The 13254-nt window shown below is 40.8% G+C and overlaps 1 protein-coding gene across 2 annotated transcripts in view; it reads left to right on the plus strand.

The window, feature by feature from the left end:
• FAN1 (FANCD2 and FANCI associated nuclease 1) overlaps window positions 1-9150 on the plus strand; it is a 20326-nt gene extending 11176 nt beyond the window's left edge. For both annotated transcript variants that reach the window (XM_069981938.1, XM_069981939.1), the window contains exons 9-14: window positions 2726-2890; window positions 2977-3142; window positions 3730-3833; window positions 3998-4192; window positions 7034-7162; window positions 8498-9150. In XM_069981938.1, the coding sequence (XP_069838039.1) occupies window positions 2726-2890; window positions 2977-3142; window positions 3730-3833; window positions 3998-4192; window positions 7034-7162; window positions 8498-8635 (897 nt within the window). In that variant the 3' untranslated portion in view covers window positions 8636-9150. The remainder of the gene's footprint in view (window positions 1-2725; window positions 2891-2976; window positions 3143-3729; window positions 3834-3997; window positions 4193-7033; window positions 7163-8497) is intronic.
• Window positions 9151-13254: the final 4104 nt, after the last annotated feature.

Genomic DNA, 13254 nt, shown 5'->3' on the forward strand with positions numbered 1-13254 from the left:
GCAAGCGAGCGCTGACCTGACAGGTCGGCACTTGCTTCCTCCCTCTGATGACTTAACGGGTGGAGAACTCCTACTGGTTATCACAATTCCGACAATTCTGCTTTAGTGTGTTAAAGGGTTATTCTAATCTCGTCCATACTCCCTTGTGTAAATGCACTGAAGGGAAACTGCAAGCTAGAAAATATGTCCCAAACTGTTTACATGGATACATTTCAGTTTTTCTTTATCTATTTAGTTCAGGTTCCGCTCATTGTATTTTCAGGACAGACACCAATGTGGTCTTGCAGCAATGGCCACACTTATGTAGATGCTTCTTCACTATGGGGGACATTTATCATGTCTAAAATGCTAAAATGCGTACTTTTCGGCGGAAAGTGGCCAGATGCAAATAAATTTATTGGCAAATGGCCGTTTTGCGAATAAAATATTCGCATCGGGTCACTTTCCTCCTGGTACGCCAGGGAGGCGGGGAGGGGGTGTGCAGGTGGGGGCGGAATAAAGGTCCGCTTAATTCATCATTTTTTTTTTTTGGCGTAGGTTTCCTGCCGCGTGCACTGGTGCGCACAGGATTTATGTAGAGGCAGTCCGCCTCTACATAAATCTCCGTACCGTCTGAGCTGCGGGGACATTTTTAAGTTCGACGCAGAAAACGCCAGACTTAATAAATGTCCCCCTATGTGTATCTGGCCAGGATATTGGGAGCTCACATCTCTTGAGCATGCGCAGGAGCTCCAAGCTATCACTCTGCACTTCTTTTGATGTGAATAGGATGGCTCCTGAACATGCGCAGTAGCCCGAGAACTGTCCTAGTCAGCGTCATATAGAACATAACTATAGTTTAGTGTGTGAAGTGGTAGGCCCTCTAGTAATCACCCTTTGTGTAAAAGAACTAAATTAAGTATGATTAATTTAACATTTATATCCTTTACTTGTAAAAAAAAAAAATGAATAAAACAAAGTTATAAATAGATTATATGCACATTGCACATTGACAAGGAGTATATAGCAATAAACTAATATAAGTATTATAAATTGTTAAAAACATGATAAATAAAATAATTATGAAAAATAAAATATATTAACGTAGAAAGTCTTGTGGTCAATACTGTATATATATAAATATAGATATAATTGTTGTCCGTTGGCGGCTTTGCAGGGCCCTTGCAAGCCGCCAATTGTTTAAATACTGTGCTGGCAGCAGGGATTTCAGCATCTACTGCATATTAAATGGGATGTTGGATAGTTGATCGCTCATTCAAAATTCATAAAAAAATTCATTAAATAATTCTCCGGTATTTGGGCTGTTTGTAATACATTAAGTGGAGAAAAAGTATGTTGGCGGAAGTCCACCTCTCTCCGGTCCTGTATTGTTGTTGAAGTCTATGGCCGTAGATGCAGAGGATACGTGAGATAGGCTGTGGCCTCCCCGCTCGTGTGTGAACACTGATGGATGCTTCCTCCTGCAGTTTGCACAGCGAAGCTTGAGCAGTGGAGGCTTACTGCAGCCAGGTAATTCAACCTTTTAGTTGACACCTAATATTAGTTGCAATATTAGTTGCAACCTAATACTGAGGAAAGAATAGAGGATTATTCAGAAACGCGTCTATTACAGTTGCAACTAGTGGTGATTACTTTACTGTGCTACTATACTACGCTAAACTCTCAGCATATATCCTAGCCTCAATCCCTGGCTTTTGGAGAATTTACCAACACTCCCAACATCTCCTCTACGGGAGGAACGCCCAACAGAGGTTGAATTACCTGGCTGCGGTGAGCCTCCACTGCTCAAGCTTCGCTGTGCAAACTGCAGGAGGAAGCATCCATCAGTGTTTACACACGAGCGGGGAGGCCACAGCCTATCTCACGTATCCTCTGCATCTATGGCCATAGAATTCAAGAACAATACAGGACCGGTGAGAAGTGGACTTCCACCAACATACTTTTTCTCCACTTAATGTATTACAAACAGCCCAAATAACGGAGAATTATTTAATGAATTTTCAATGAAAGATCCACTATCCAACATCCCATTTAATATGCAGTAGATGCTGAAATCCCTGCTGCTAGCACAGTATTTAAACAATTGGCGGCTTGCAAGGGCCCTGCAAAGCCGCCAATGGACAACAATTATATCTATATTTATATATTTACAGTATTCACCACAAGACTTTCTACATTAATATAATATTTTATTTTTCATAATTTTTTATTTATTGTTTTTAACAATTTAAAATACTAAGTTTATTGCTATATACTCCTTGTCAATGTGCAATGTGCATATAATCTATTTATAACTTTATTTTAATCATATTTTTTTTTTTTTTTTTTACAAAAGTAAAGGATATAAATGTTAAATTAATCATACTTAATTTAGTTTTTTTACACAAAGGGTGATTACTAAAGAGCCTACCACTTCACACACATTTATCCGGTACACAGGTGCTAACCAAGTAGTGCACTCGTAATATACCCACAATCCCATCTGCATTATCAGGTTAAGTTCTTACCACACCAAAACCATAACTATTTTTTAGACATTGCTGTACCTAGGGCATGAATGTTATTTAGGACATTTAAATATGTGAAACGTTTTGGACGTCACTGCAATGACAGACTACATTAGGGTTTTGGGAGCTTGCATATAGACATCACAGTGCCTCTGTTGTCTTGTCTTGTAAGCTGCCTGCACTAAGTTATTAAAAGAAAATTCTTTGTGTTGTTTTAGGCAATCTCCTTTATTTTGGAGGGCTTGTCAGACCCCTATGTACGAACAGGCCATCAGCTCTCCCTTTACCAGCGAGCAGTGAGAATGAGAGACTCTCCAAGCTGCAAGAAGTTTCGCAATATGTTCAATGAACTTCCCGAGATCAATGTAGAAGACGTCCCACATGTGAGCATAATATGAAACATTTCTGACGAGTTGGTAATGATAAAAGAATGTATAAGGAAAATGTGAACCTCTGTACTAATGTGCAGGTTACCATCAAAGGCAAGATGTATCCTCAGACTGGGATGGGAAAGTCTGTGTTCCTGATGGAGAACCTGGCAGAGGATGATGGGGAGGAAATAACACTATCCACTGTCATGTGTTCAGTTGAAGAGCTGGCGTTGGCACATTATAGAGAGCTTGGCTTTGATCAAGGTATGGTTTATGTTACATTTGCTCTGCACAGATACTACTTTAGTGAACAAGTGATTTTTTTTTCCCCTCTTAAACGATGGCCATTTAGACAAGAAGATAAATCGCTATGAAAAGTTATTAATAAGATGGTAATTGAATTTGTATATATTCTATGAATATGTATAATTGCGTTTGTATCTATATTCTTTGAATGATCAGTGTTTACTCTAAAAGACTTGAGAACGATTCACAATGATCAATCAGCTTTAAAAATTGCAAACTTTTTGTTTGTAGTTTGATTGTTACCACATTTATACAAGAGGATTATCACTTAAATTCTAAGGATTTAACAATTTTTCACACAATAATCGGCCTGTGTAAAAAGCTCTTTAGTTATATTCATCTTGTATACAGACAGAGTATTAGGGATTTTATTTTACATGTTCCTTACATTCCTGATGCCATGTAACTATATGCTTGGTGCCACATTTTGCCATTGATGTGACAGTCCAGAGGCAAGGTGGGATTAGATATCAATGAGATTCACATTATTATACCGACATGGTACAGTTAGGGTCTAATGTTTTATTATTTTGTTCCACTTTCAGGAATTCATGGAGAAGGATCCACTTTCAGTACTTTGTATGGCTTGTTCATGTGGGATATAATCTTTATGGAAGGTATCCCTGATGTCTTCAGGAATTGCTATCAGGTACTTACAGGGGTGGGATGGGTGATGCAGGCATAATAATGCTGCTGCAACATTCAGTTACCAGCTGTACTATCTACACATGGATCCAATACTAGTCACCCAAGGCAGGTTTATCACAGCACTGATTTTCTGTGTTGTAAACTGGACTGTATGTTATCTTGCAGGCATTTCCCCTGGATCTGTACACAGACTGCTTTTATGAGAATAGAAAGGATGCCATAGAAAATCGTCTCCAGCTGCTCCAGGACTCTCCTACTGATATCCTGCATGACATGATGGCTAATGTGTGGAATGAGCATCTAGGAGAATCAGCAGCATTAGTTGTTTGGGAGCGTTTCTCCTCTCTACAACAGGCTCAGGTACTCAACAGTAGGTCCCCACCATTTTCACATAACACTGGTATACCCTCAGATGACTTTTACAGTAAATGGAGACCTTTAACATTTTAAGACCTATTCATGTCTACAGATAGCTATGACAGCTACTGTAGCTTGCTCAGGGATCATACCCAGTAAACCAAAGTAATTTCTAAGCTGATTTTGAGAGTATATGAGTAGATGCTTAGCAGGAATGGGGAGAAAACATGCTTTATAACAGGAAAAAGAAGAAGTTATGTTTCTATGTTTTGACTGATAAGATATATTACACACTTTCATATGTAGGCATGTTTATGGTGGAAGTGGAGAGCAAAGCTACAATTTTTTATTCAGGCAACAGAATTTATGCTGATAATTATAATTGGGATAATTGTTACATTGCTGGAGGTCATACTGCTGGCACCCCACCTCCTCCTGTGATTTAAACATTGGGAACCCGAAACATCTTTTGGAAGGGATGGAGGAGTCATACATGTTCACAGCTGCCCCATTTATTATCTAACGAGCTGCCAGAGATGGTCTCGACTATCTTTGGCAGCTCAATGTACAATGAATGAAGCTTGGTTACTGTGGACACAACTAAATCCTTCCATACAGCAACATGCAGACTGCTGTTTTCTTTTTAAAATTGCGCCTTTTGTAACACATACACCCTGGCAGCCTTTTTTCTACAGCATTACTTGACATAGAACTAAATGCACACAAAATAAATAAATAAACTGGCCTAGATAGATCCCACTAAAATGTACGTATACAGGCGGTGTGATGAATATTCCCATAGAACAATCATTGGGCTTTTATTGCGTAGATCTGGTGGTGGTTTATTAGTGGATGTATTATTATACATTACTAGAAAATGTACCCGGCGCTGCCCGGGTATAAAGTGTCAGTGTGTTAATTAGATTTGTTCTAAGGTGCCCAGGAGGCCAAGCTAAAGGTATTGTTTCATCTGAGTTAATCAGTGGAATTAGTGTATACCTGTAGTGCATAGTTGGAGGGGTTCTGTATACCCACAATGTATAGTTTTTAGGGGTCTCGCATATCTGTAGTGCATAGTTGGTGGAGGTCTTGTATACCTGTAGTTTATAGTTTGAGGGTCCTGGATACCTGTAGTGTATAATTGGTGTATAATCAGGTCTGGTATGGCAGTGTTATCCAGTCACAGTATGGCGGTATTGGTCAGGTCTGGTATGACAGTGTTATCCAGCACAGTATGGCGGTATTGGTCAGGTCTGGTATGGCAGTGTTATCCAGTCACAGTATTGCGGTATTGGTCAGGTCTGGTATGACAGTGTTATCCAGCACAGTATAGCGCTATTGGTCAGGTCTGGTGTGGCGGTGTTATCCATTCACAGTATGGCGGTATTGGTCAGGTCTTATATGACAGTGTTATCCAGTCACAGTATGGCGGTATTGGTCAGGTCTGGTATGACAGTGTTATCCAGTCACAGTATGGCGGTATTGGTCAGGTCTGGTGTGGCAGTGTTACCCAGTCACAGTTTGGTATACCTGTTGTGCGCTGTATATACATGTACTGTATGGATGGAGTAGGGGGTCCTGTATAGATGCAGTAGGGGGTCCTGTATATACATGTACTGTATAGATGGAGTAGGGGGTCCTGTATATACATGTACTGTATAGATGGAGTAGGGGGTCCTGTATATACATGTACTGTATAGATGGAGTAGGGGGTCCTGTATATACATGTACTGTATAGATGGAGTAGGGGGTCCTGTATATACATGTACTGTATAGATGGAGTAGGGGGCCCTGTATATACATGTACTGTATAGATGGAGTAGGGGGTCCTGTATATACATGTACTGTATAGATGGAGTAGGGGGTCTACCAGTTATTACTGTGGATGTTGTGAGGCAGCTTCCCTAGCAACCATTGCTCCCTGTGAAAATGAAAGCAGTAATCCTATTGGTTGCTAAGGCTCCAACTGCCGTGTCTGCTGCAGCTAATTATATCACCTGTGTTTGCAGTGAGGAGATTTTCCCATTCATCTCTATGGGGCACCTCTCTTTCCCCTCCCCCTCCCCTCCTGTACATCTGGCGGGGACGGGACCTTCGCAATAACCTTCCCGGGCACCCAATGTATCTGTGTGCCAAATTTGGGGTCAAACGGTTCAGGCGTTTGGAAGTCTATAGAGGACAGACAGACAGACAGACTTTGATTTTTATGATATAGATATCTGGGGGAAGCCATCTTGCCTGAGCTGCTAACAGCATTAGAGATATGCTTTACAGCAGCTACATGATCGTAAGAACCTGTCACCTAAAGAACACTCGTTGTGTGACCTGTGCAGATGTCACTGTGCAATGAGAGGGGAGGTGAGCTGTGACCTACTGTCAGTGAAAATTATAGAAGGAGAAAAGTATGTTAAATGCAAAAATTTTATTGAAGTGTTTTGTTGAAGGTCATTTCCTCACAAAAGTTTCCCATTAATATAATGTACACTGTAGCTTTTATAGCAAAATTAATAGTGTTTCTCCTGGGAAAAATGACGTTTACTGTATGTGTGGTTTGCTTAGCATCAAAAAATGGTTAGTGGTTAGCATTATTGTGTTCAGTGCTGGAGTCCTGGGTGCATATATCTGCAAGGACTTTGTATGTTCTCTCTGTATTTGCCTAGGTTTCTTTTGGGCACTCCAATTTCTTCCTACACACCAAGCACATCCCTATGGGTAAAGCTTTATGTGAAATAAGGGAGTTTAAAATGTTAGCATCATAAATGGAAATGAATCATAAAGCCATGGTAATACATTTGGGCCAAAGTGTTTTGGATTTTTTTGTGAGATCTGTTAGTCTTCTTGCAGGGTCTGGTGTCCTGTCTCGGTGGACCAATACTAAGTGGAATATGCAGGAAAATGTCCAAAGACATCCGCCATTCTAGAGGAGGACTTCCTGATCTAGTGGTGTGGAATGCTCAGAAGAAAACATTTAAGGTAAGTAGATATTTGTGGGATAGTGTAGGAGGGCAGTGTCTCTTCTTATACTGACACCTTTACTTACTCATTGTTCTTTACCATGTGGATACTGAATCGATGCATCATTAAAGTGTGTTTTCTGAAATGTCCATTAACCTTTAAATGCAGGCAATAGATATCCAAAAATCTGCTGTGCCCCAATTGCTTGGGTGATGTCATGATAGAAATCAAAGTGTACCTCCAGTTATACAGTCCTACACATTGCTTAGCTTTACATGGAGAGACACAGCTCAGGCCACGCCTTTGGGTTGCTGAAGCAACCGTATGATGCCTTTTTGTTCATGAGCATTATTCTAATTAAAGGAGAAGTCAGGCTAAAATTTTTATTAAAGTATTACATTGCACTTCAACAGTTATACAAATCCCCAATATACACTTATGGGAAATGCTTATAAAGTGCTTTTTCCCTGCACTTACTACTGCATCAAGGCTTCACTTCCTGGATAACTTGGTGATGTCACGACCCGACTCCCAGAGCTGTGCGGGCTGTGGCTGCTGGAGAGGATGATAGCAGATGGATGCTCAGTGTTCCTCCAGTGCCCTGTGTCACTCAGTGTTGCATGTTTTTGACAGTTTTGCAAGTTTTCTATGTTTAAATTAACGTTATACATATAGCCACTAGGTGTCTCCCTTCACTGCGCATGTATACAACTGCTGCACGTCCACACACAGCAGCAGAGAATTCTGGAGGTGCTCGCATTGTGTGGTCAGCTCTCCTGTCGCACAGCACCAAAACCTCTGTAACCACACAGTGATATTATGCTGACTGAATTTTTGCACAATAAAGATCATTGTCTCCTAGTTAGCCTGCAAAGTTGATAATAGAATTGGGAAATGTTAATAATATAATTATTCCTTAATTGCCCTCGGTTGATATACAATCTGCATAATGAACAGGTGAACAGGTCTTTCCCGTGAGCACACAAAGGACTCATGATTTCTAAAAAAAGAAAAAAAAAAGTACATTCACACATACAGAATCTGCAGAATATTTGATGACTAATCTGCAGCAGATCCTGCATGTGTGAATGCACAGCTGGGCAGCTTAATAAGAAACTGATACAGCCCCCATTTATCAATCTAACTTTTACAAAAAACATCTGTCTTTGCTCATAGATCAGCTTTCATTTTACCAAAGCTCGGTAAGATATAAGAGCTGAGCTGTGATTGGCTGCTGTGGGTAAACCAGACAGATGGATAAATGCATACAATGTGATCATATGATGCCATTTGATAAGATTTCCTTCATACTTTTGGAAACAGCATTACTATCAATAACTTCTTGTCTTGCAGCTGGTGGAGGTAAAGGGACCCAACGATCGCCTGTCACATAAGCAAATGGTTTGGTTGCATGAACTGAGGAAGATGGGAGCAGATGTAGAAGTGTGCCATGTGGTTTCCATAGGGGCAAAGGCTAATAGACTGAATTGATGACCTTACTGTATGAAGTATATGGTAACTGACACTTTTCTTACAGAAATAAATTTCAACACTAACTTTCTCACCTGTGTCGTCTAGTAGCCATAGGTAAAGGCTGTAGGCACTAAGCAGAAAGTGCTGGGCTCTTCTTTTTATTCTTGTGTCTATATAGGAGACACACATAGACCTCATTACTCCATGGACATTGTGTCATTTGCGCTGTTATATTCTTCCTCACAGAAGGCATGTGAGAGGAGAAAACAGAGATCCTCCATCATTAGTCAGCAAGATGGTCACCCACAGTTCCTACCAACAAACCAGTACTAAAGCCCTATTACACGGTTACGGCCGATAATCATCCCGTGTAACAGAAGGCAGTGATCAGAAGACATGATCGATGTCGGCTGATCGTTGCTGTCATTTGTCTTTCAACATGTTGAAAGACAAACGACAATGATAGCAATGATCTGCTGCCTCGCCCGGTGGAACAGGAGCGGCGGCAGAAGACCGACCCTATCCTCTATGGGCTGCCCGGATGATCACCCGGGCAGCCCCCCCCGCACCTCTCTGTGCAACCCCCCCCCACCCCCGGCTTTAACCCACTGGCTGCTGCCGGGGCGTGTAATAGCGGCAGCAGCGGACAGGGAACGAGGACCAAACGAGCGCTGACATCGCTTGTTTGCTCCTCACAGTTGCCCCGTGTAATAGGGTCTTAACCAAAATTGAGATCCTGCCAATAGGAGGGTGCTTTAGTCCTTGTATATAACGTCAGCCCACCTTGGCCTCCTTTGTCTCTGTGTTATTCCACAAAAATTCTATAAAACTGAAGACATGCCCTCAGTATTCAGGTACCGAAGCTGCTTAGATCATTTCCTTCTTCCAATCATCTCTCTCATATTCTTTAGAGATGTTAGAAACTTAAGTGGTGCTGTCTTTGTCATGTTTAGCTAGGCCTGGATAACCCCTTTAAGGGGTTGTCGTGAACGTTGCAGAGATTATAGATGTGGCTTAATTTAGCCCTGAATAAGCCTTAGGCTGCTATCGCACACAGCAGTTTTTTTCTAAATTGCAGCTATTGAGCCAAAGCCAGAAATGGATCCAACAAGATACAAGTCCATTCTCAGCTTTGTTCAAAAACAGCAGTCACAGTTTTCAAAAAGAAAAAACTCTGATGTGAAGCCAGCCTTAGTGTCGACTAGACCTCCAACCCCCACCCCCACCCCCACCCCCACACACACCCAATAAAAAGCAAAAAACAGCAAAAATTGGTGCATGACATTTGTCTGGCTCAAAAACTTTGGAGCCAGATGTTAGCTGAGAGTCAGTAAGAAACTAGAATGATGTGCCATGTTTTTGGGTTTGGTGTTTTTCAGCTCCTTTGGAAAATCATTTGAGCATTTTTTTCCCCCCAAAGACTTAGAGGGGTGAAAGCATCAGAGAAAAATGTCATGTATATATGCATATTCGTGTTTTTTGCCCAATACTTCAATAGAAATCCTGGAATCTTGTGATAAAAGCAAGAAAAAGTCACATCAATAAAAATAAAATCCAAGGAATAAAAACACCATATACTAATTTACACTAAAACGAGAAAACTGCCTGAAAAAAACACACCAAAAAGCAGGGAAAACTACTGATGGTTTTAGCAGTGTTTTCCTGGGCTGAGGGGAAGTCTTATACTTGTTGAACCCAGAATAGTTGGCTGATAAAGACAGAACTGACCTTGGAGCAGCTTTTCCACAAATTTGTCCATGTGGTGATCTAAAATAAATTGCTTCTGACTGGTCCTCCTGGTGGTTACAACTGGTTTAGGCTATGTTCATTCACGTTACATTTAGAAGTTAAGAACAATGAATTACTGACAAGTGGGTATCGCAAACCAAGTGCCACGAATACGTTATTAAAATATGAGAGTTACCATCCAGTACACGTAAAAAGATCAGTCCCATACGGGCAATTTATAAGATTACGTAGGATAAATAATACAGACACATTGTCTGAGGCACAGGCACACACACTAAGTCAGCTATTACTCACTCGTGGATATCCACAAGATGTTATAACAAAAGCTTGGGATAAAGCTCGTAACATCCCACGTTTGTCTCTATTGAGAAATAAAAGTAAAAAGAAGGATGCCTCTCCTAGATTTGTGTTCACCTTTGTCATTCACCCATGGACGATATAGTGAGAAGGACAGCACTTTAAACATTGGCGTTAGTTAGAGAGTGACACTGACTTGCAAGATCTGACTGAACAGCGCCCCCTTATATCATTCCGGCGATGTAAGAACCTACGGGATGAAATTGTAAAGGGCAGATTTGTGGATACAGGGCAAACAGAACGTAAGAATCTATGGTTGGGTAGAGCCACTCATGATCCAGGTAACTATAAGTGTCAGCATTGTAAATATTGCAAATTTCTGAATGATGAGAGAACTGTTCAGTTACGCCCCATTAAATGGGAAGTAAGGGATTTCATCACGTGTAAATCAAAATACGTAGATTATGCGATTATTTGCACGTGCGGGTTTTATTATTTGGGTAAAACCATACGCCCGATGTGCGTGCGATTTTCGGAACATATAAGGTCCTTGAAAACAGGTAAAGGCTGCCAGAAGTTGACTGCCCATGTTCACACGGTGCATAATGGTAATGCCTCCGATTATGTTTTATGGGTCTGAAACAGGTAAAATACTCACCAACTGGAGGCGATCGTCAGTTGCGATTACTCCAAGAGGAGACTAAACTTATACTGAAAACGGAAGCTATCGGACCGCTAGGTCTGAACGATAGGTCCGGTATTCATGGAACCTGATGGTAGAGAAAGCTCTCTTTGTGTACACTGTGCAAATATGTATTACATGTCAATGCTATTAATGTCATATGTTATGTCTAGTGTTACTTTGTATATGTGATTTTAAATATGCTAATTACTTGAACGTAATGTTGTATATAAATGACCGTAATACGTGATGACGTCAGGGCTGTGAAAAAGCGTGGTTAACGTGAAACAGCTGTTGCCTGATCTGTGTTCATCCACGCCATGTAAACCCGTTTGGTGAATAAAGATACCTTTATATATTTTTGCTACCTGGGTGAGAGCCAGACTTTTTCTTTTTTTTTGGAAAGATTATTGCAAGGACTGTGTATCTTTAGTCTGTGCACCACCTGTAGCACGCTCCGAGACATTGACTACAATACACACTGGAGGATGGAATCCGCTAGCGGTTGTGAGTAGTGCCGAGAACCTTGTTTGTGATTAAGGAATGGCCATTGTTCATACGGCATGTAAACATAGCTTTATAGCTAACCATATAAAAATACATTTAAATTGCACTAGCTGCTTCCCAGGCCATCCAGAAAAACGCCTCCCTACAGATGTATGCCTACTGTCACAAGGTACGTTACCTTTTTGGCTGTTTTCGCAAATTGCATTTTTACTGCGATTTGGGTGAAATCACAGCAAATATTACAGTATTTGGCTGGGTTCACACTACGTATATTTGAGGCTGTATTTTTGAGGCTGTATAGCAACCAAAACCAGGAGTGGATTAAAAACACAGAAAGGCTATGTTCACATAATGTTGTAATTGAGTGGATGGACGTCATTTAATGGCAAATATTTGCTGTTATTTTAGAACAACGGCTGTTATATTGAAATAATGGCAGTTATTTACCGTTATATGACGGCCATCCACTCAATTTCACCATTGTGTGAACAGATCCTTTCTGTGTTTTCAATCCACTCCTGGTTTTGGTTGCTATGAGGACCTGACTTGCGGACCAAATACTGCCTGAAATATACGGAGTGTGAACCCAGCTTTTAACTGTAATTGCACACATTTTGAAATGCAATTTTTCTGCAATTTAATCAAAAAATAAAATAAAAATGCTAATATAGGAACAAAGCCTTAGGTTACAGATTTGAGGGGAACTCCTAGTTTAAAAAAAAAAAAAAAATTACAACTTCCAAACAATGCACGGTTCATATCTATGTTTCCTCCTTACACTCCTTATGTGGTTTTCCAGTAGTCCCGCTCCTCTAAGGCAGTTTTCTGTCTGCTCTGTATCTCTTGTTGTTCCTCTTCCCATGCACTGCTGTCAGACTACATTTCCCAGTAGTCTTTGCAGTGCTCGCACACAACATCCTGTTTCTCCCACCCTCTTCCACGTCTGCATCCTCAGTCTGTGCTCAGCAAACAAACTAAATGTTAGACAATGGTCACATGATCTGTCAGCCGAGGGGAGATCAGAGGGAGAAGGAGACAGAGTGGACTGCAGTGATGTCAGTTTTCTTCACTTTCTGGATGTCAATTAGCTACCAGAACTGGGTGGACACGCTAATACATTATAGAGAGATCTCTATATAACTTTCAATTTATTTTTAATAGAAAAGTTTTCCTACCTTAAGTTTCCCTTTAACAGACTAAATTCAAACGAACCATGTATGCTGTGGTTATTATTCTGCAGATTTTAGGCTGTGTTCATTGATTTACAAGGGGCAGAAATCCTCAGCAAACAGGCGATGTGTGAATGTACCTATAGGCTAGGTTCACACAGAGTGTAAAATCTATGTTGTGAAACCAGTCTTCCCAGTAACACAAATGCAGCATTCCTAGAATCCACTGCAGG

The sequence above is a fragment of the Dendropsophus ebraccatus genome, chromosome 1, assembly GCF_027789765.1.
Source record: "Dendropsophus ebraccatus isolate aDenEbr1 chromosome 1, aDenEbr1.pat, whole genome shotgun sequence".
Lineage (NCBI taxonomy): Eukaryota > Metazoa > Chordata > Amphibia > Anura > Hylidae > Dendropsophus > Dendropsophus ebraccatus.